At 42.4% G+C, this 24783-nt stretch overlaps 1 protein-coding gene and 1 long non-coding RNA gene across 4 annotated transcripts in view; one reads left to right on the forward strand and one right to left on the reverse strand.

Moving 5' to 3' along the window:
* The window catches only part of LOC140064635 (uncharacterized), a 98147-nt gene that overhangs the window by 54872 nt on the left and 18492 nt on the right, over positions 1-24783 (reverse strand). The window lies entirely within an intron of this gene.
* MIDN (midnolin) lies at positions 1746-10620 on the forward strand. 2 transcript variants are annotated; one of them, XM_072111695.1, is made up of 7 exons: positions 1746-2055; positions 2668-2755; positions 2843-2905; positions 4143-4496; positions 4668-4803; positions 5808-6065; positions 7058-10620. In XM_072111695.1, the coding sequence occupies exons 1-7, from the start codon at positions 1859-1861 to the stop codon at positions 7324-7326; spliced, it is 1365 nt and encodes a 454-aa protein (XP_071967796.1). In that variant the 5' UTR covers positions 1746-1858; the 3' UTR covers positions 7327-10620. The 2 variants fall into 2 exon arrangements, with proteins under 2 accessions (XP_071967796.1, XP_071967787.1); XM_072111686.1 differs by having other exon boundaries at positions 1749-2055; positions 4665-4803.

The following is a 24783-nucleotide window of genomic DNA, read 5'->3' on the forward strand; positions in this document are numbered from 1 at the left end:
TGTGGGACAATTCTACACCAGGTCTTGCCTAGTTTAGAATTGTACTTTATCCTGAGAAATTTCTGGCCTGAACATTTGCAGGCTATAGGTATTGCGCAGCATGAGGCAGAAACACCCTACGCCGACCCACTGCTACCAGCGATGTCTTACTGGGAATACCACTTTAATGCTATCTGCACATGCAGAGTGCAAGATTCTTACATGTACTCAGGATAACAAAATAACACATTCTCTAACACACTTAAAAAAAAAAAAACCTGATGGCTCACTTAACCCCGCCTCTAACCGCTTCCCACGCCCCCTTTAACTTGATACAATCGGGGTAAAATTGTGATTGACTGTCCTGCGTGTCCCTATTATATATTTAATAGGGAGCCGTTCAGGAGCCAGAAGAGCCGTCTCTTTTTAGTGAGCAGAGCCTAATGAGCCAGATCCGGAGCCAGGAGCGCCGTAATTCCTATCACTACTCTCTGCCTCCTGCCGCTTCACCCTGCATTACAAGACCAGCTCAGATACACTACACACACGCACTTCCTGCCAGCAAGCAGCATGCAAAGACTTACTCTACAAGCCACAGACAAGATAAGGTCTTTACCCTAAGGCAGGAGAGGCATAGCAGTTCTGACTGTTTCATCGAGTCATATATATATATATATATATATATATATATATATATATATATATATGACTCTGATCTGTCTCATCTCTCTTTTTCCATGTATGAAGTAGTACGTTGGAGGCTGTCTATTAGGGCACACACAGAAGTTCAGAGTGACACGTTATTTAGGGTTAAGGATAACGTTTATTGAATTTCTCCAATCACAATGCGTTTCAGAGTATTGTGGAGTCCTTTATCAAGTGGAATGAGACTGCAGCGTGGGAGATTAGGATTCTATCCCAGTAGCTGACCAGCTGCAGTCTCATTCCACTTGAGTCCTTGATACTCCGAAACGCGTTGTGATCCGAGATATTCAATAAATGGTATCATTAAACCTAAATGACGTGTCACTCCGAACTTCTGTGTGCACCCTTATACACAGCCTCCAACAAAGTCCTTTATACTCTGACCCTGACCGCCCTAGCAACTGCGTCTCGAGCTTTAACACCAAAGTGAAAGAGCCCTTACGGCTGTTGTATATGAACGACAAACTGACTCAATGGGCGTTTTCACATTGGCATATTTTTTCACTGATCTGTTGTCCGTGGAAGAAAATTAGTTGGAAATCCTGATGAAATGTCAGGGTTTTTTTTCACTGATTAGGCTGAGAAACCTGGTGTCATTTTCAAAGCAATGTTAAACCTTCTGGGTTTTTTTGTGGACACGGAGGCAACATGGAAGCAAAACGTATTCGAAACACCAAAGTCAATGTGAAACTAGCATAGACAGCTCCATTAGGACATTCCTACAGCACAACCGCTGTGTGTGAATATAGCTGTACTGGTTATAGTTCGCACATTGCCATCAGGACGTTCTGGATTATGGCACACTGTCAGGGTGAACCCTTGTGGTAGACGTGTAATCCGCCTCCTACCGAGGTCCTCCGCGATTCCCCTTGACATCCGCCTGCACCCGGCATCTCTTTGTTTTATACCCGATTTATTATGAATGACCGGGTGGGTGTGACTACGAAGAGACTGGGAGGGGCAACGTGAAGCAACATCTACTCCTGCTAGGGATTGGCGGCGAAGCCTGGAGGTGGGTTCACGTTATCGCCACGTGGGGGAGGTGAGAGCCAGCTGTGATTGGTCCGGGGGGCGGGGCCGAGCGCGGCTGTTCAGGAGGGGGAGCTCGTGTAACTTTGTGTGTTAGTTTTACGCCGGAGCGCAGAGGGAAGACCGGAGCTGGAGAACGAGCCGGATGGAGCAGCAGCCCAGTGCCCGGAGCTGCACGAACGTGGGAGGAGAGCCGCTGATGAACCTGAACATTCACAGCACCACAGGCACGCGCTATGAGCTCTCGGTGCCCCTGGAAGAGACGGTGGACGGGCTGAAGCGCCGCATCTCCCAGCGACTAAAGGTGCCAAAGGAGCGGCTCACCCTGCTGCACCGGGAGACGTGAGTGCACTGTGTTGGCTCGCCATGTATGGCCGCTGTATTGACGTGTAGTCCTCGTCTTGCCCCAGGGACGTGCGGCTTCCCCGGTGTTTCCGTCCTTTGTTCTGCACCCCGGGGGAGGTGGGTCTTTGTTTAACGAAACTCATGGATCTGCAATCGCTGCTGCCTGAATCCTGCCCCCTCCAGTGCATGAGACCCTGCTGCCCCCTCAACGTTGTGAGCATATGCCCTCCTGTGCCCTCGGTGTACCCCTTCCCAGTGCCCACAGTGTGCTTTGCTTTGCGATCTGCTCCCTTTGTCCTAGTGATGGCTGGCAGGACCCTGCTGACCCTCCTATGTAGTCCTGGTGTGGAAGAAGGAATCTGCCCCTTAGGTTGGCCCCAGCTACCCTCTCTTCCAGTAAGTAATTCAGGGAGGCTCTAGCAGTGGTGACATCACTGTAACATCTTACTCCACCTTCCCCCATTGCTACTCACACTCCCTGAGTCTTCTGGCCATAACCCCTTAAATGCCAGAAACCCAAAAGCCTTTCCTTAATGGCACGCTTGCTCTATCTGCCCAGTGATGCCTGCTCTGGAGCCGGGTTCTAAGTTTAGAATCTTCTTTCCACAGGCGTTTAAGCTCTGGAAAGTTACACGATTTGGGAATTGTGGACGGGAGCAGGCTGACCCTATTGCCTACGGTTGAGGCTGGACTAATGGTGAGTTTATTGGTGAGTTTTAGTTTGTGCTTTGAGCTTGGATAAGTTGCTTTCCCTCTTAACCCTTTATCTGGTTTCCGCCTCTAGTCCCAGATGTCCCGTCCGGAGCAGTCTGTCATGCAAGCCCTGGAGAGTCTCACAGAGACGCAGGTAAGTTGTCCTGAAGGATTGGAGTGGGGGAGGACAAGTGGGCAGTTTCCATCTTGTGTGATGTCACTGTGATCTCTATGACGCACATCGTGCCTTTGCTACTGACAAACAAGCCGGTTACTAATCAGATGGTGATGGGGTGGTGACTCCTTTCTGTTTCCCCTCCCTTGTGTAGTTCCCAGACTTTGTTTCTTAAAGTCACAGCTTCCTGCTTTGCTGGGTGACTTTATGTTGATTCTGGTGATTTGAAATAGATAAGTGTCAGCTTTGTCAGATCATGACCTTCCACCAGCACTTTTTTTTTTTTTTTTTTTTTAGATTTCTTTGTTTCCTCATTGCAACACACCACCACCGTCACGAGCTGTGTCATACCGTGTCACTGCTTGCACGGCAGCTTTCTGAACCTACTGCTCTGTACAGGGTTGCCAAGCCTTTGTACTTTTTCTCCTGTAAACCTTCCCTAAGCCTCCCACCCTACCAAGCCTTCCCATTTCTGTACCTTATTCCCCCCTACTCCCTCCCTTGGCCTTGTTCTCCCTACTGCGTGCTGGACTCTGCTATTTTTAGCTGTTCCTGCAGGCGTGGGCTGGAGGGGGGGTGAGTCAGAGAGAGCAGCCTGATAAAACTGTGAGAGTAGCTGCATTCATATATACATGGAAAAAGAGTACATGATGTACCTGCTGTAGACACAGGCTGTTTATGTATTGTCTTCAGTTCTTGCAGGGTTAATGTTCTGCTCTTTGTCCAGTGATGCGGGGGTGGGGGAGTCGTGACGTGGGGGATGGGTGCTGAAATCATCACTGTGTGTGTGTGGTTAAGTCGTGATGGTGTGCAGCTTCTGTGTAGCTTGTGTTCTCTGTTTTTTTGTGAATGGGCTCACATTGCAGAGTGGTTTTCTAACCAGATGACCATGGGTCACATAGTTAATGATCCCTGTTTTATGTCCTGCTTAGGCTAAAGGTCGATCAAGGCCAAAAAGCCTGCTGCCCCCACCCTAACCCTATTTGAGGGTTGTGCATCGCTCTAACACACATTTAGCAGTATATCTGCTACCACAGTGGGAGGGCATAGGGCATGTGTCATAGTTGGACTATGTAGCCTTAGCCGTGGGATGCTGAGTAACTCAATCTAGTTCTATTACCATCATGGTGGGTGACCATATCTTCGAACCATTAGCTTTTGTATCGCCTTATTTTCGTGGACAGTTTTTTGATTGTCTTCTTTTTTTATTTTGAAGGTGAATGACTTCTTATCTGGGCGCTCACCCCTCACACTTGCGCTTCGTGTTGGGGATCATATGATGTTTGTACAACTTCAGCTGGCCGCTCAACAAACAGGAGGTTCCCACCTTCAGCACCGTCATCTAATTACCAGAGGAGCGGAACACAATGCTGCCCCTCACTTCCGTACCTTGCATACGAGCACCACACCTGTACTGTCCCGACTGGCTGGTTGCACGCAGGCTTCTTCGCAGCCTACTGAATCAGCATCCGCTTCTTCCACACACTGCGACGCACCTCGTTCCTCGCCCCTAAGCACAAGTGTCTTCCGCTCACATGGAGAGGGTGTGACTGTATCACCCTGTGCAGAGGTAAGTACCCTGAAAGCTTACATTTCCTGGCATATTGAAAATGTTTACTATTGTATCAAAGAAAGCTTCTAAGTCTTCCGAGGCTGTCTTACTATAAGCGTTCTTGCAAAAGTAGGTGCTTCTTATGGTATTTGTTAATGTGTTATTTCTTCCTTCATCCTTTTCCAGCAGGTGCCATGTAGTAGTAGCAGCACTCGCAGTAGTGAAACTGTTTCTCCTTCCCAATCTGCACGACCTCGAAAACCTGGTGCCATCATAGAAAGTTTTGTGAACCACGCTCCTGGAGTTTTCTCAGGGACATTTTCTGGTAAGTATATCTAGAACTGTACATTTTGAACAGGACCTAACTATTTGAAGCCTTACATCCTTTAGTGGTAACCAGAATGGTGGAGTGTGTTGAACACTAATTTGCCTACCCTGCTTCCCCGAAAATAAGACCTTGTTAAATTTTTTTTTTTTCAAGCTCAAAAATATAAGGCCTCCCCTGAAAATAAGACCTAGAAGCAGTCATTGCCACACCATATGTTGGCATTGGTAGATCATTTACATACATGGGGTTGTGACATGGGTGAAGAATTCACGGGATAAAATCAATGACAGCCGCGTTGCAAATGCAGTACAAGCAGCTACCTGAACAAGAAGGGGTCATTTAAGGAAAGTGCAATTGCTAAACATGAGTGGGGCCCATGATTCCCATGGAAATGGAGCCACAAGACATTCAGCATAAAAATCAGTTTGGATAGTTATAAGGAAGTTGTTGATTATCTTTAAACAAAAAATGTTGCTTTTTGTTCCTAAATAATGGGATAGTTAATGTGCCGTATATTGTTGTGTATGGAGTCACAAGACTCTATTCAGATGGTTATCCTGATGGATGTAATGGCATGACTACATTATATTATTAAATGTGAATTCTTGGGCATGGAAAAAGATGTTCCCTGAAAATTGCACATTGTGCCTCTTTAGGAGCAAAAATAAATATAAGACCACGGTATCCACTTCTTATGACCTGTTTTCTGATGAATAGTAGTCCTGAACAGACCTTGAAGGAAATGTTGTCTTTGAAAGCTAACATAATATGGCAGAAATTCATATTATGACATCTCCTCTTTCGTTTCCATCCATCAACTTTATTGATCCCTTTTGAGAAAAAGATACCCAGGAGTGTAGCAGCAAGTAGAGTCCTGCTGCTTATCCTGATACTTGCTATATAATAAATGTAACCTAAGATAGTAACTGTGGGTGTAGTAAAGTCAATACTAGTTAACTGTTTTAATGTGCAATATCTTACCAAGTACTTCTCTTATCCAGGCACTTTGCATCCCCATTGCCAGGATAGTACAGGACGTCCTCGTCGAGACATTGGGACAATTTTACAGATCCTCAATGACTTGCTTAGTGCTACTCGTCATTACCAGGGCATGCCGCCATCATTAACAACACTCCGCTGCCACACTCAGTGTGCATCACAGACCAGAAATGCCAAGGCTACCTCTCCTCAAAGCAGTGATCCCCAGCAAACAAGCCAACAAACAGGACATTCCCAAGCCCGCCACTGCAAACCTACTGGTGAGTAACAAGGCACAAAGATTTCCCTTTGTGTGCACTGGTACTAAATATGGCAGACAGTATGGTTGTGTCCCGAGACCACTACCGAAAGGGTTACCTGACCTCTCCTTTTGTATGTTGGAGTGGGAGGTCTCTGCCTATGTTTGTTCAGTTGGCTGCAGGGAGGAGGGGACTAGACAAAGGCCTTGTACCAAATAAAGATCTTACAATGCTGCTTGCAACCCCCTTCTAGGTTACTTGTTCTACATATTTTGATGAATTCTATATTTTCTACCTCTGTGTTCTTAGTTTTAAGGGGGTGATTGAGCGTCTGCATAGAAATAAGAGGCACTTTATATTGAATCCAGTTCAGTGGCCTGCTTGTATAGAATGTGTGCTCAGGAGGGTGTAGGAATGTATGCACATACTAAAGGGTTATGGGGGTGGGCGGCATGGCTGTTTGCTTCTTGATGTATTATGTTTAATTAAAAGGGATAGGAGACATTTCTGGCCCTAAGATATCCTTCTTTTCAGGGAAAGTGGTTTTATTCTCACACTTTGACTCCTGTTGTCAGTTGGTATCTAGACAGACTTGTAAGGGGGGGACCTCCCATCCCCACCAGAGGGTGTGGGTGAAAGGGGGGAGGGTCTGCATGCATCTGGCCAGTTTCAATCTGTGTGTTTTGTGTTGGAGAACAAAGAACGACTGCGTGTGGGAGGGGTGAGCAGATCCCATTATACAGCAGGAAGCTGTGGGAGCTTCATGATAAAAAATTCAATGCCTGTGTGCAGCTGATAATCCACAGGCTGCTTTAACCGTTTAAGGACCCCCTTTTGGTTTACGACCTACATAGTTCATGCCATAAGTATTACATATTTAGAAGCCTCTGTCTTTATTAAAAAGGTGCATTCTGAGGGCCCAATGTCCCCATTTGGCCCTCAATTCTGTGAGTCTGTAACACCTAAAATGGTAACCCCAAAAAATGTCAACTAAATTGTTTCACTGTTTACAGGGGATCGCTTGCGGCAAACAGAAAACAGGGCGACTCGCTGCAAAGTAGAACGCTTGCAGTTGCTTATGCATCAAAAGCGATTGCGTCGGAAGGCAAGGAGAGACTCCAGAGCCCCTTATCAGTGGCTTCCTACTCGAAAGTCTAGTCGGGCCAGCAGTAACAGCAGCAGTACGTCGAGTGGAGACGGTGCCCTTGAGATGGACTTTGAGGAATCGCTTTGGAAACCAGATGTGAAGGCTGAACTAAACTCGGAATTTGTGGTTGCATGAGGCATATCCAACAGCATCTTCACATTGTGTTTGCTCAACAGGAGAACTGCTTCTTCAGCTGTATAAGGACCATGGAAAAACTTAAGACTAACTGTTGGATAGAAGATGTTGTGATCATCAAATGAAAACACATGGTCATTGACTTGAATAACAAAAAAAAAATTCTGCCTTAAACGCTTCTGTTATAAGCGTTGCAGGTTTGAACTGTACCTTTGCATTGTAGAGTGTGAAGGCAATAATGCACACTCTCTTGTTCCTGAAATGGTGTTTACCCTCAAACCCCCTTCCCTCCCACCCATACCTCAGGCCAGGTCCATAAACATGAGTGCACAGATGGGAACGTCCAATGCTTGGAAATGCTTCTTAGTATCAGCCTGTTCTTGGGCAGTACCTCAGACATGCTGCTGTTCAGGATGTACCTGTTTCTATAAGACTTAGTGCTTGGAATTACCTGGGGTGAGGATAAACAGGGACTTATTTAAATAACTTTATCCCACCCCCACCCCAGTCATCACCGTTATTCTTATATGTAGCATCATTGTACTATGCTGTGGGCCTCTGTCTCTCCTCTGCCTGGTTCAGGGCGGGATCTGTTCTGCATGCTGTGGCTCTCATCCACTAGCCCCATTAAGTGACCATGAGGAGGGGACAGTAGCAGGGAGGAAGACTGCATTCTATGCTGTGTCCAAGCTTTCTACATTTTTATTATATTTACCTCACGCATTGAACTTTTTTTTTATTATTTTTAATTCCTTGCTCCCAGATCAACAGTTTAGTTTGTTTTATTTGATCGAAATTGGTATTTTTATTTTTTATTAAATGTTCTTGGAGCGGAAATATATATTATATATATTTCTCATATTCTGTTTTTAATGATGGGGATTCATTTTATATGCAGTATTGGTAAGCTGTCGTTTTCTCTTCTTCCCTCCCTGTTTTCTGTTAATTTCCTCTCTGCGCAGATCATTGGCTACCTTCCCTCATGCGCACACACTGTGCCTACAGTGACGTATTCTTCTGTTCTATGTGTACCAGGTATTTCCTGGCAGTCTGTGCGTGAGAATTGTTAGTGTGCTTCTCCCCCCACTCTTGGGTGTTTCAGGAAGAAATGCTGTTCACTGACATTCTGCAGCGCTGTGATGTAGTGTGGCTACGCTTTGGCCCTCATTCTGTTCTGCTGTCTTTCTCTCAATGTTACCATTAGAGGAGTGGGTTGGTAATGTCACAGTCTGTATAGACAGCAGGCAGGCCGTGGGCATGGAAGAACCCTCTGCTCCTTTTTGTCTTCTAGGTTTTCTTCTCTAGTCTTGTGTTGTAGGAATGTGGTTGAGAAGCCATTCAGCCTTCCTGTGTCACAATTGTGTGCTCCATTCTATTTGTATTTTATCAATTTATCTCGCTGTGTTTGAAGCGTTTATTTCATTTATGAACGCATGAATCAGAGGGTTACCCTTTGGGTTATATTTGTGGTGCTGTCAATGCAGCCAGGTCATAACCCTGATTTGCACATCATCTGCTTTATTTATGTGTTTTCTTAATGGTTTTCTAATCCATTTTTGTATAATTTTTTTGTACCTCAGGGTTACCCCCATTTATTCACAGGTACACTGCTCTTCTGGTAGTACAAAAGGGTAAGACAAGTGCCAGTGCACATATTTATATGGAGCCAGAAATGAAAGTAAAACAACCAGAAAAGCAGAAATTCGGTTAGTTTGTCAAAATAAAATATGTAGCAGGACTAAAGTACTATGGTTTTCTTTCGTTCTTAATTTATTCACAGATTGAAATCTGCCACATCTGTTTTGGCAAATGCTTGGATTCCATGTAAAGTGCTCTTAAGCGTTTTCTTTTTCATAATTTGACATTGTCCTCCACTGTTATTTTTATTACCCATTTATGAATGTTTATTCATAAATTTGTTTTAGGAGTAAATGGATACTGCTTCACTCCAGATGGTGTCCTTTTATAGATCACAACAAAAACTGTCCCGCAACCACCATAGGCTGAAAGCAAATCTTTATTGTATTCTAAATCTATACATATTGCATACATGTATGCATAGACATCTGTCTTGACTCCACATAAATGACTGTACATCCTTAGATCAGGAATAGAAATATGTTTATTGGTCCAAGGGACATACTGCCCCTTAAAAGTTAATCAGTAATACAGTGACAATCATCCTGGATCAGAGACCCCAGAGTAGACAACAATAATAATGAAGCATCCCCCATAGAATACAATATACTGGTGGCCCCATACCAGACAAAATCGGGAAACCAGGGATGTGGACTCATACCCCTTTATGAGCTATAGTGTTAGGCATGCCTTTTTGCAGTATCTTGTCAAGATCACAAGTTAACAAGATCAGCACCTCCAGACGGGTCTGAGCAGTCAGTAAATCAAACAGTTCTCCCTAGTAGCAGCTGCTCAAAAATGTTAAAAAAAAAATTGGAAAAAAACCCTCTAGCAGACTCACTAAAGAGGTTTGCCCACGAAAGTTCTTTATTGTGTAAACATCACTAGGGGATTCAAATTTAATAATTTATAACCTCCATTACTTTACAATTTTAGGCTGCATTTACAATGACATATACTCACCAGACCATAGACTGGAAAAGAGTAGGAATGAGTGCTGCTCTCACCTTCTCTTAGGAAATAGTGCTGCATGCCCGTTCTTATGACCAAAGATACAGCATGGAGCGGTGAGCAGACGTTGTATGAAGCCCGGGCTCCATAGCCATCTATAGGACATATATCCGGACACGATGACACTCGCAGGGGGCAGGAGGCAGAGAGCACTGCAGCAGTGCAGACAAGAGAAGCTATTCATGAGAAGAATCCGACAGAAGAATTACAGTTGGACCCAGGAGCAACCAAAATTCTGCACACCAGGACTGATAGAGACGGGTTGGAAATTTAACTGTGAAATGCTGTATTTTTGTTTAATAGTGAGTTGGAGAAAGTGTTTTGTTATCCTGAATATATTTAAGAACTAGCTTGCAGTTAAATGCCTTTCTTTCAAGGAAGTCGCATATCAATTCCTGATGATGAAACTGGCTGTACCAGAAGAAGACTCCAATTACAGTTATGATTAAACAGGCACTTGTCAAACACTAATACTATAGAGATGGTGAAGTTTTGCTTATGGTCTGTTAGATTTTTGTAGAAGAATATTGTAAATTTTCCTTGGCACAGCATCACATGGGCAACTACTCAAAGTAAGATTTGTCAACAAATGCCTTTTTGAGTTTCCTAAGGTTTAACAATAAATAAAACGGTGAATACTTATTATGCAATTTTCTTGTAAAATTTAATGTGACTGGAATACTATGATTATTGCTGGAATGATCTTGGATTCTATGGTTACACTTCCTGTACAAGAAAATTTGGTTTTGTTACTTGTAAATTTAACGGATAGTACAACGGCAAAATAATTTCAATGGGCTCACACACAGGCATTTTAGGACTTGCATATCGCAAAGCTTTGGGTCTTGAATGAGCTTTTGAAAGTCCATTTTATTTTTACATCAGATGGTCCCTTGTTGAAATTCCATAATCATACAGTCATGGCCATAAGTTTTGAGAATGATACAAATGTTAATTTTTCTAAAGTCTACTGCATCAGGTTTTATAATGGCAATTTGCACATACTCCAGAATGTTATAAAGAGTGATCAGCTTAACAGCAATTCATTGCAAAGTCAGTATTTGCAAAGAAAATAAACTTTTTTTTCCCCCAAAACACATTTCAACTTCATTGCACAAAACTGGCCCAACAGGGAAGAGTATTGCAGCTAGAAAGATTGCACCTCAGTCAACAATCTATCCCATCAAGGAATTCAAGGAGAGAGGTTCCATTGTTGCCAAAAAGGCTCCAGGGTGCCCAAGAATGACCAACAAGTGCCAGGACTGTCTCTTAAAAGTGTTTCAGCTTCGGGATCGGGCTACCAGCAGTGCAGAGCTTGCTCAGGAATGGCAGCAGGCAGGTGGGAGTGCATCTGCACTGTAAGGCAGATACTCTTTGAGCAAGGCCGGGTGTCAAGGAGGGCAGCAATGAAGCCACTTCTCTCCAGGGACAGACTGATATTCTGCAAAAAGTACAGTGAGTGGACTGCTGAGGACTGGGATATAGTCATTCTCTGATGAATCCCCTTTCTGATTGTTTGGAACATCTGGAAAACAGCTTGTTCGGAGAAGATACCACCAGTCTTCTCTCAGGCCAACTGTAAAGCATCCTGCAACCATTCATGTGTGGGGTAGCTTCTCAGCCAATGGAATCGGCTCTTTCACAGTCTTGCCTAAAACACATCCATGAATAACGAATGGTACTAGAATGTCCTCCAAGAGCAACATCTCCCAACCGTCCAAGAGCAGTTTGGTGATCAACAATGCCTTTTCCAGCATGATGCAGCACCTTTCCATAAAGCAAAGGTGATAACAAAATGGCTCAGGGAACAAAACATAGAGATTTTGGGTCCATGGCCTGGAAACTCCCCAGATCTTAATCCCATTGAGAACTTGTGGTTAATCATCAAGAGACGGGTGGACAAACAAAAACCAACAAATTGTGACAAAACATTGATTGTGCAAGAATGGACTGGTATCAGTCAGGATTTGGTCCAGAAGGTGATTGAGAGCTGCCAGGGAGAATTGCAGAGGTCCTGAAGAAGAAGGATCAACACTGCAAATAGTGTCTTGCTGCGTTAACTCATTCTGTCAATAAAAGATTTTGTTACTCATAATATGATTGCACTTGTATTTCTGTATGTGATAAAAAGATCTGACAAACTCACATAAAAACCAGAGGGCAACAGATAATGTGAAAATATAATATTTGTGTCATTCTCAAAACTTATGGCCATGACTGTACATTTACTTCTCATTCCCAGTGTAACTTTTTGAATGTTAATCTATTAGAAAGAAGTGTACAGAAATGGGGTCATTCTTGATGTCTTTTCCAAGATGCACCAAACTGTATATACTGTGCCACTGGTGGGCATGTTTATCTCTGTCAAGCACCTGTACAGATGGGTATCCAGGATGTTACTTTCTGCTTTAGTACATTCCAGAATTCTATGTATTTGATATATTGTAACTATGTGATTGAAGGCATACAGATGAACAGTTAGACCCTTGGGAGGAGTATTTAATTATGCATGTAAAATGTGGTACCAATGACACATCTCCTTTAATTCTTTGGGCTATCAAAGCAACCTGGGCTTCCATAACCCCTCCACAGTGCCATCATCTGATTTGTTTCCATGCCAAGCCACATTGATGCAGTCTTTCATGCAAAAGATGTTCCAACCAAGTATTGAATGCATTTAGTGTAATAATAATCTTTATATAGCTCAATCAATTCCATAGCCAAGTTCAAAAGCTTTTATACAGGTGGTCTTATATTGTATTCTAATTTTGAGAGATAATGACTTTTGGGTTGGCCTTGACTGTAAGCCATCATCAACAACATTAACATAATCAATTGAAAAAGTTCACTCTGTAATATATATTATTAGTTTATTTTTTTTAATTATTGAAAAAAAATCTTTTTTTGATATTCTAATTTATTGAAAAGCGCTTGCACAGTGTGTAAGGTCAGGATGGTGAAATATCTTGCAAAATACACATCGGATCGATAAACTAAAAAACTGGGCCTGGGAAAGGGGCGTGAACCATAAAATCTTAAACTGGAACCTGGGTTTTCCCAGGAATAATTCCATTGATTTTACCTAGGTTTTTCTACCTTTTTTTAAGTTTTGGTGACCGATGGAACCCAGGAAAATCCCCTGGTGGAAGACACAATGAGGAATAATGTTAATTCTTTTTATAATGTCAACAGTTTAATCCAGGAAGAGGTACGGCGCCGCCTCCCTCGCAACCACTAAGATAGATAAATCACCTGGGCCAGATGGCATACACCCCCGGGTTCTGCATGAATTATGTACAGTGATAGACAAACCGTTATTTTTAATATTTGAAGATTCACTGAGGACTGGTTATGTTCCACAGGAATGGTGCATAGCAAATACGGTACCAATATACAAAAAAGGATCAAATAGCGATCCTGGAAACTACAGACCCGTGAGTCTAACTGCTGTGGTGGGGAAAATATTTGAGGGGTTTATTAGAGATGCTATCCTGGAGTATCTCACTGAGCACAACCTTATAACCCAGCGTCAGCATGGGTTTATGAGAGATCGGTCCTGTCAGACTAATCTGATTGGTTTCTACGAGGAGGTAAGTTCAAGACTGGATCTGGGGGACGCTGTGGATGTTGTATATCTGGACTTCTCGAAGGCATTTGACACCGTGCCACATAAAAGATTGGTATATAAAATGAGACTGCTGGGAATTGGAGAAAATCTGTGTATTTGGGTAAGTAATTGGCTTAGTGATAGAAAACAGAGGGTGGTCATTAATGGCACATTCTCAGATTGGGTTGATGTTACCAGTGGAGTGCCACAGGGGTCAGTATTGGGGCCACTTCTTTTTAATATTTTTATTAATTAATTAGTGGGTTTACACAGTCAAGTTTCAATATTTGCAGATGATACTAAGCTCTGTAAAGTAATAAATACTGAGGTCGATAGTTTAGCATTACAGAGGGATTTGTGGAAGCTTGAGGGATGGGCAGAGAAATGGTTGATGAGGTTTAATGTAGATAAATGTAAAGTTATGCACTTGGGCCATGGAAACAAAAAGTATAATTATGTTCTGAACGGTCAATTACTTAGTAAAACTGAAGCTGAGAAGGACTTGGGGGTATTGGTGGATGGTAAACTTAATTTTAGTGACCAGAGCCAGGCGACTGCTGCTAAAGCAAATAAAATAATGGGATGTATCAAGAGAGGAATAGATTCTCATGATAAAGACATAGTTTTGCCCTTATACAAATCCCTGGTCAGACCACACATGGAATATTGTGTACAGTTTTGGGCACCAGTGTATAAAAAGGATATAGTAGAGCTGGAACGGGTGCAGAGGAGAGCAACCAGGATTATTAGGGGAATGGGGGAACTAGAATACACTGACAGATTAAAAAATTTGGGATTATTCAGTTTAGAAAAAAGACGACTGAGGGGAGACCTCATTACAATGTACAAATACCTGAATGGACAGTACAAGGATCTCTCCAAAGATCTTTTTATACCTTGGCCTGTGACCAGGACAAGGGGGCATCCTCTGCGCCTAGAGGAGAGGCAATTTTACCATCACCATAGACAAAGGTTCTTTACTGTAAGAGCAGAGAGACTGTGGAACTCTCTGCCGCAGGAGGTTGTTATGGCGGACTCCATGTACATGTTCAAGAGAGGCCTGGATGACTTTCTGGAGAGAAAAAATATCAGGGGTTATGGGGATAAAACATTTATTTAATTCTTAAAGGTTGGACTTGATGGACTTGCGTCTCCTTCCAGCCTTATATACTATGATACTATGATGGGGCTGTAATACAAATCGGATTCAAAATTTGAAAAAAACATGCAATATTTTTCTAAAAGCTATCCAATGTTACCCAATTCAAGCACTCAATGGGGGACATGTATTACTCTTTTTGGCATTGTTTTTCTTTTTAACTTGTGACTTTAACCCTTTAACGAGCCATGATGTAATAGCACATCACGGGTCGGCTGTGGGTGCATGGAGAGGGCTCACCATACTGGTAACACTCGCGATCTGTCTTGTTTTAACTCATTCATTACAATGTGTGATTCGCACATTGTAATGAATGAGGAGTAAAATCCCCATATACTGCCATACAGTAGTATAGCATGGTAGGATCAATCAGACAACCTAAGGTTAAAGTACAAACAAAAAGTTTTATATTACAAAAAAACTAAAAATTCAAATCGCCCCTTTTTCCCTAGAACTGATATAAATATAAATAAACCGTAAAAATCATAAACACTTTAGGTATCGCCCTGTCCGAAAATGCTCGATCTATCAAAATATAATAACGTTTTTTCACTGCGTTTAACCCCATAATGAAAATAGCGCCCAAATTCGAAAATGCACATTTTGAAAAATATAAAAAACTCAATAAAAAGTGATCAGAAGGTCGTACAGTTCTTAAAACGGCAGCATTGAAAACTTCATCAGAAGTCCCAAAAAATGACATCACCCACAGCTCCTACACCAAAGTATGAAAAAGTTATGAGAGCCAGAAAATGGCAAAATCTAAAAGAAATTTTATTTGTAAATGTATGAAAACATTATAAAACCTATACAAATTTGGTATCCCTAGAATCGCACCGACCCGAAGAATAAACTAGACATCTCATTTGGGGCACACAGTGAAGGCTGTAAAATCTAAGCCCACAAGAAAACAGCGCAATTGCCTTTTCTCATCAATTTCACTTCACTTTGGAATTTTTTCCCCCCTTCCCAGTACTAGTACCAGTATTCTATGAAGTGCAATTTGTTACGCAGAAAACAAGCCATCACACAGCTATTTACATGTAAAAAAAAGTTATCGATTTTTGATGGTGGGGAGTGAAAAATGAAAAAACAAAAAGGGGCCAGGTCTTTAAAGGGTTAAGCAACTTGCGACAAATTACTTGCATTTTCTAGCAGTGTAGTGAACTACGCTGGTCGAAAGATTTCATGCAGTCTGCCATATACTTTATGTTCCAGCTGTTAGTTCCTTTTCTGTGATTTTTTTTTACTCCAAATTTGTCCCATTTTTGTGCCTAAAATATCACAAAACAAAGCATGCTAGACCCAGACTTACTTTCACGTACAAAATAAAATGTCCCTCAAAATAAAAGGAAACACATATTTGGCCTACAATGGCTTATATAAATGTAATTTTTTTGTGGTTATGCTTAACCCCTTAGCGCTCCGCGCCGTAGCTGTACTGCGCAGCTTCCCACTATTGGCGCTCAGTGCAGTACAGCTACTGCGCGAGCGCATACTATTTTAGAGTTGTCACCACGTCGCGAGACGTGGTGACATCGGGATGAGATTTGGGTGACAGAGGCAGGAGGAGTTCCTGTCTCCGTCACCCGACCAATCAAATCGGTCTCGCCCGCCGATTGCCGTGATTGGCCAGTCAAACCTGACTGGCCAATTACAGCGATTTTAGGCTAAAAAATGTGCTTTTAGCCCTTTCCTCTTCCACCCAGAGGTGACCCCAGTTATGATCGGTTATTTAAGGTCAGGCCCATATTACATCATTTTAGTGCCAAGTTTGCCCAGGCATATACCCCTGCCAAACATGTGAGCATAGACGTGTCCCTGGTACAATTCAAAGGGAGACTTCAATTCCGCCAGTACCTGCCCAATAAGAGGGCAAGGTATGGTGTGAAAATGTATAAGCTGTGCGAAAGTTCATCAGGGTACACATACAAGTTCAGGGTATATGAAGGGAGGGACTCCACTATAGTGCCCCCAGAATGCCCCCCCTTCCTGGGTGTTACAGGGAAGATAGTGTGGGATTTAGTGCACCCACTGCTGGACCAGGGCTACCACCTCTACCTGGACAATTTCTACACAAGCACCACCCGGTTCAAGTGCCTCACTTCCAGAAATACTGCGGCATGCGGCACTGTACGCAGAAATCAGAGAGGTCTCCCTAAGTCGCTGCTTGGGCAAAAACTTAAAAGGCACGAAAGCAGGGCACTATGCAGCGACTCTGTATTGTGTGTTAAGTACAAGGACAAGAGAGAGGTCCTTGTATTAACCACAATACATGAGCACACCACCACCCCTGTCCCAGTACGAGGTGCCAGTACAGAAACCCCCAAGCCAGACTGTATTTTAGATTATAACAAATACATGGGAGGGGTGGACTTGTCTGACCAGGTGCTTCAGCCGTACAATGCCATGCGGAAGTCGAGGGTGTGGTACAAGAAGCTGGCCGTGCACATCATGCAGATGGCATTGTATAATGCTTATGTGCTGCATCGATATGCCGGCCAGAGGGGAACTTTCCTGGAATTTCAAGAGGTGGTAATAAAGTACTTTCTTTTTGGAGACCAGGAAGGGGGGAGTGCTAGCACATCTGGAAGTGAGGCCACATCACGTATTGTACCAGGGCAGCACTTTCCAGGAGTAGTTCCCCAAACAGCCAGCAAGGGAAGGTCACAAAAGAGGTGCAGGGTGTGCTCCAAAAATGGCATTCGGAAGGACACCATTCATCACTGTGAGACATGCCCAGAAAAACCAGGGTTATGTATGAAAGATTGCTTCCAAATTTATCACACATCCCTGGATTTTTAGAGTACCCTGTTGTTACCCTGACGCACAGCTTATACATCATGCCGCATGCCGCACCTTCCCTTCTAAGCCCTGCCATGTGCCCAGCCTGTAGATTACTGCCCTGTATGCTTTACCCGGGAAAACATGCATCATGATTTTTAGGGTGTTTGTCTCCCATGGCAGCAGCTGGGCACAAAATGACATAATGGATATTTTTTACTATGCACTATCCATTATGCACTTTTTCACGGGTCCACCTGTGGGGTTAAAATGCAAACTATACCCCTAGATTAATTCATGGAGGGGTGTAGTTTCCAAAATAGGGTCAGTTCTTAGGGGTTTCTACTGTACTGGCCCCTATTGGCATCTACAAATCTTTCATGATGCCAAAAAAAAAAAAAAAAGTACAATGTCTGTGCTCCAACAAGTTATTCCCTTTGAGCCCTGCCGTGTCTCCATACTACAGATTATTGCCTCCTATGGGGTATTGCCCTAACTGGGGTAACCCGCAGAATGATTTTTGATGTGTTTTTCCCAAATGGCATGAGTTGGGCAAAATACTTTTGTCACTTCAATGGCATATTTGATAAATTGCAATACAATTGTTTCTCTGCACTACTCACTTTGTATTACATTTGAGCCAGCACCTTAGAGGTTAAAATGCTCATACAAGCCTACATACATTCTTTGAGGGGTGCCCTTTCCAAAATGGGTTCACTACTTGGGGGTTTCTATTGTACTGGTACCTCGGGGGTACCCCCCATTACCAATGTAGTGAAAACGAAGCTTGAAAACCTAAATTGTGCTTCTTTCTTCCTGACCCCTGCCGTGTGCCCAGCCTGTAAATTATTGGCACATGTGTGGTATTGCCGTACTCGGGACAACCCGCAGAATGATTTTTGGGGTGTTTGTCTAAAGTGGCATGGGTTGGGCACAGTACATGAGGCACTAAAATGTCATTTTTGAGATAAAAACACAATTTTTACTCTGCACCCTTTACTTTGCATTCAATTTTGTCCAGCGTGTTGGGGGTTAAAATGCTCACCACAACCACCGATAAATTCTTTGAGGGGTCTAGTTTCCGAAATGGTGACATTTTGGGGGGTTTTCTATTGTACTTTTACTTCAGGGGCTCTTCAATTACACTGTGGCACCACAAAATATTTGCAGCCAAATTGGCCTTCCAAATTCCCAGTATCGCTAACTCTGTTCTGGACATCGCTGTGCGGGTAAATAGCAGCTGACATCCACATGTCTGGTATTGCCGTACTCGGAAGAAGCAGGGCAAGAAATTAGGAATATATATTTACCTCAAATTCCTTCTGAATGTATCCATTTTAGGGCTAAATTAGAAAGATTGAAATCAAAAATTGAAATTTCAAAATTTCCAATCCATTTTCATATGCTTCCGGAAAAATAATTAAAGGGTTAACAAACTTCTTAAATGCTGATTTGAATAGGTTCAGATGTTAGGTTCATAAAATGGTGTTACTTGTGGGGGTATATAGTACATAAGTCTTTTTAGGGCACTTCCAAACTGAATTGATCACCAAAAAGTTCGCATTTTTCAAATTTCAAGAAAATCTGAGAAGTTGCTACTAAAACTTCAAACCTTCTCACATCCATAAAAAAATGGAAACGTAAAACAAATAATGGATATAAAAAGAAGACCAATGGCAAAAGGTTTCTATCAAAAAAAATTTGTGGTATCACTTTTTGTCTAAAAAGTATAACATTTGAAACTTTGAAAATAGTCATTTTTTTCTAATTTTTCCTAAATTTTTGAATTTTTACCCCCCAAAAAAGGAACGGATCACCGAAATGACACTACTAACATAAACGACAATGTCTCACGAGAAAACCATCTCAAAATCACAGAGATATCTTAAAGCGTTGAAAAGTTATTACCACAGGAAGAGACACTGGTCAAATAAAAAAAAAATAGTAGCGAGCCTTAACGTGCAAACAGGCTGCGTCCTTAAGGGGTTAAAAAAATAAATAAATACACATTTCAAATAATTCCAACACTATTTTGCTGTTAGGCCATTGAGGCATAATTTAAAACTTTAAAAACCATTTATTGGACCCATGCAAAAACTGCAATCCCTTGTTTAACATTGGTTCAAACACGCTGGAAAATAAACATGTCTCGGCAGACTTCACAATCCCCTTTTTTGGATACCACAAATATTAAAAGAAAAACATGTAAGGATCCACTGTTAAATGCTCATTCTCTCTGTCTCCAAATCAGATGCCTCAAAATCTGCAACAGGGGGGTGTGCAGAAGGAAGACTTTCCAAAACCAAATATGGGCTGTTCTAGCCAGGAGTAGACCCTCTTGGGGTGCATTCACACGTTCGGTTTTTCAGATTAAATTCTTGAAGCCAAAAGCAGGTGTGGATTATAATTAGGTGAGAACTTATTATTGAGAGAAGCTGCTTGTCCTCCTTTTTTTATTTTTATTTTTTACTCCACTCCTGGTTTGGACATCAAAAAAAGCATCTGGAAAGCTGAACATTTGAACGCACCCTCAGTTGTCTGACCAAGCCTGTTTTCCTGGGTTATGCTAAATGCAGTTTCTACATAGAAAATTTGATCCCCCCCCCTTCCCCAATGTATTTCTTGAGACCTATTTTTTTGCCCATTTTGATTTCTGGTGTCTATAGCACCATCTGTCAATGAAAATGACTTGAATCGTAGTTTGAATCAATGTAAATTTTCCTGGGGAGGCTGAATCTGCAATAAAAAATTGGGGTTCCCATTTAAGACTTTAAAGTAGCCTCCAGCCCCACCCCCTGGGGGTAGGGGGCCAATTTAAAAACATCGGAGTACATAGCTCATAGAGTTAATTTTTTCAGGAAGATGGAGACCAGTATGGGGACTGTAGGACCTTTTGATCACCTTTTGTTAAGTTTTATGGTTGGTGAAAAAGAAGATGTTTTCTTCCATTAAAGAGTAACTTTAAAGGTTTTTTTTCCCCCACAAATCAGTAGCTCTTAGGATGTAGAACAACTTTGCCTATTATCTTTGTTACCTAAATTCAGTAGTTTCTTTGCTATACCCCTAAGATTGCCTCAGAGCTACAATGGCTGCTTCCTCTCCATGTGCTTATAAGCCGTATGAATCCATACTTAGTTTATACTTTGTTTCTCTGTCGGTTTCATGGGATGTGGGGGGCTGCTGCTCCCTGCTTACAGAGTAAGGGGTCATGTGACAGTGTATGTAGCAGAGCTGGATGTGTCCAAGACTGTGAATGTAGATGTCTCCTGCACAGAATAGTAAGGTACAAGACCTCCCTGTTCCCTATCAGTCCCTCCATCCCAGTCTGTGATTCTACAGAACTTTCTCTGTCTCTCTCCATATCAGCTCTGTGTAGATAAGCTAATAGTTCTCACACAGCACAGGCATAGACTTCATGTACTTATGGTTTCTTCCACTTATTACATACCTTATGGTCAGCATATACATCCTGTATGTTCACTGTTCAGTAGATTTACTTGTGGGAAACTAAATGAATTTAATGCTAAATTACTTTGATAGAGAACACACTGTGGGCAAGCTAGCTTCACGTCACCTCTTGTGAGAAAGATTTTTGTCAAACACTTTCAGACCAGAAAATGCCATAACAATAGTGTGAAATCCAGCTCACCTCCAACAGACTCAAGAAGCCCAGTACAGTCATGGCCAAAAGTTTTGAGAATTACACAAATATAATATTTTCACATGATCTGTTCCCCTCTGGTTTTTATGTGTGTTTGTCAGATGATTTTATCACATACAGAAATACAAGTGCAATCATATTATGAGTAACAAAATCTTTTATTGACAGTCAGAATGAGTTAATGCAGCAAGTCAATATTTACAGTGTTGACCCTTCTTCTTCAGGACCTCTGCAATTCTCCCTGGCAGCTCTCAATCACCTTCTGGACCAAATCCTGACTGATAGCAGTCCATTTTTGCACAATTAATGCTTGCATTTTGTCACAATTTGTTGGTTTTTGTTTGCTGAGCCCTCTCCATTGCCGATAAGAGTGTTACTGGTAACACCCATGATCGGTGCTAGCACCGCTCACGGCCGTCGGGAAAGCTGGCGGCGGCTTAAAAAAAATGGCAGGGCATGGGCGTCGCTCTCTGTGACATCATCAGGGGGCGGTGATCGGTCGCCATGATCTTCTGAAGACCAGAGGCTGTCTTGTTTTAACCCATTCATTACAATGTGCAATTAGCACATTGTAATGAATGAGAAGGAAAATCCCCATATACTGCCATACTGCAGTATGGCAGTATATGATGGGATCCAGCAGACAACCAAGGGTTAAAGTACCCTAGGGGGTCTGAAAAATAGTAAAAATAAAAAAAATTATTTAAAAAAAACCAAAACATTCAAATCACCCCCCATAAACGCATTAGGTATCGCCACATCCAAAAATGCCCAATGTATCAAAATATAATAACGTTTTTTCGCTGTGTTTAACTCCGCAACGGTAAATAGTGCCCAAAGTAAAAAATTACACTTTTTTGGAATTCTGAAAAATATAAAAAAATCTATAAAAAGTGATCAAAAGGTCATATAGTCGTAAACATGGTAACATTGAAAACTTCATCAAAAGCAAAAAATTACATCACCCACAGCTCCATAAACCAAAAGTATGAAAAAGTTATTAGCGCCAAAAGATGACAATTTTTGTAAATGTATAAAAACCTATACAAATTTGTTTTCCCCGTGATTTCACAGACCCAAAGAATAAAGTAGACATGTCATTTGGGTTGTACAGTGAAATCCGTAAAAACCAAGCCCACAAGAAAATGTCACAAATGCGTTTTTTCACCAATTTCACTGCATTTGGAATTCTTTTCCGTTTCCTAGTACACGGCATGGAATATTAAATACCATCACTATGAAGCGCAATTTGTTATGCAGAAAACAAGCTGTCATACAGCTCTGTACATGGAAAAGTAAAAAAGTTATAGATTTTTGAAGGTGAGGAGTGAAAAATGAACACGCAAAAAATTAAAAAAGGGCTGCAGCGGGAAGGGGTTAATGAAATGCCCACAGCAGATATCCCCCTTTAATGAAGTGTCCACCCCAGATGCCCCCCTTAAATGAAATGTCTTCTCCCATGTAGCTGGAAGGTGGCGGCCCTCCCCACAATTTTTTTAACTACAGTAAATGTTGCTAGTGATATATATACACAGTGGGGCTTTTTTCCGGCATTTTCGGGATTTGCGCTGCTGGAACAGGTATTTAACTGGGGATTTTGTCGCACGCGATGGGATTGTGGCGCAGCTGCACTGGCTTTCATGCCACAGAAATCAGGGGGCAGGCCATCGGACGATCCGACTGATCCGGACTGAGCGCGGGAATTAACTTTGAAATTGTGTTGCAACATCAAGCACTTACATACAGCGGGAAGAAGGTGAAATCCGGCGGACCTGAGCGGGAAAGCGACACATGCAGGATATCGGGCACACAATCTTAATCAATCGCGGCACAATGCATTTTGTTGAACAATGCACTTTCGTGAACTCCGCGGGACCGGGTAAATAAATGTGCCCCAGTATATAGCATTCAAGTATGGAGCATCGTACGATATGACCATTTTGCACTATCCTATCCGTCAGGGTGTTGCTAACAAGGATATTATCCAATAATCTCTGTCATCTGGATGAGGATATCTCCAGCTATCTGTAAGACTGAGATCAGGACAGCATGTAAAATTCTATGGTCATTTGACATGATTTGTGATCCTATTGTAAGGATTGTTGACTCTGATGACCCAACTTCGTCAGCCCCCCAGAAGCATTTCATGAGTTTTACCTCAGCACTGAGCAGATGGGACTCCTGAAATAGCTCCACATCTGTCTGCAGACATTTTAAGGTGTCTCAGTAAACACTTCTGAGGAGACTGAAGGCCCTTAACATTGAAGGAAACTATCTTTAAAGACATACTAACAAAAGTAAGATCTGCTCTTCACACCTTCACACCACATATTTTCCTAATTTGAAACGACCAACAACATATAGTAAAACCTAAAATTATTATCAAACAGTGAGAACATATATATCAAATTAAGTATAGTCACCCATGTCCACGGACGTGGACACAATAATAATTCCAGTCGGGACTTCCTTGTTTTCCTTCAAGTGGAAGAAGCTGAGCACCCTTGTTTCCTCAGTGAAAAAAGACGTAGCAATACATGCATACATGGGTATTGTCTAAGTAGCCAAAAGATTCATTTTCATCAAACCCTTGCAATCAGTCAGCCTTTTTTTTCTCGTCTTCATAGGATGTTAAGGCTTCTGCACGAACGCAATTGGTAGGCTGGATTCAGGGGATAGGGAGGAACTACCATGTCCCACAGCCAAATCTCTCCAGGTCGGCAACAAAGTTGGATCTGTGAACCTCTGGATGGATTATTTATAGGATAGCCAGAAAGAGAAGCCGAAACTTCAACTGCTTTTTAAACAACTCAGAACACAATGGGCTGAAATTTTGTTTGTTAATTCAGCCAAATAATACGCTAACAATAAAATTCTGGCATACCGGCATACACTATAATGCAGTGATGTCGCAGCTGCTTGACATCATAGTGTGTGTGCAGAGGCAGGAAGAGAAGAAGATGGAACCGCAGGGAGAATAAGCCGGAGGTAAGTATAGAGTTTTTTTTCAAGGGGGCTCTGCTGTTAACATTTCATTAATGGGGGAGGAGGGAAGCTCTGCTATGGACATTTCATTAATGGGAGAGGGGGGGGGGGGTTTCTGCTGTGGACATTCCTTTCAAGGGGGCTGTGCTATGGTCATTCCTTTAAAGGGGGCTCTGCTGTGGACATTTCTTTAAAGGGGGGCTCTTCTGTGGACATTTCTTTAAAGGGGGTTCTGCTGTGGTCATTTCATTGAAGGTGGGAACTGCTGTGGACATTTAATTAAAGGTGACTGTGTTGTGCACATTTCTCTAGACAGGTGCTCAGTTGTGGACATTTTATTGAAGGGAGCTCTGCTGTGGATATTTCTTTAAAGAGGAGCTCTGCTGTGGACATTTATTTAAAGGGAAGCTCTGGTGTGGACATTTCTTTAAAGGGTGGCTCCACGGTGGACATTTCTTTAAGGGGGGAAGCTCTGCTGTGGACATTTTATTAATGAGGTGCAGCTACTGCTGGACATTTCATGAGTGAGGGGGCTGCTGGACATTTTGTTACTGAGGGGAGGCTGCTGCTGGAAATGTCATTGATGAGAGTCAATAAGTTTTCCCATTTTTT

The sequence above is a fragment of the Engystomops pustulosus genome, chromosome 1 (genome assembly GCF_040894005.1).
Source record: "Engystomops pustulosus chromosome 1, aEngPut4.maternal, whole genome shotgun sequence".
Taxonomy (NCBI): Eukaryota; Metazoa; Chordata; class Amphibia; order Anura; family Leptodactylidae; genus Engystomops; species Engystomops pustulosus.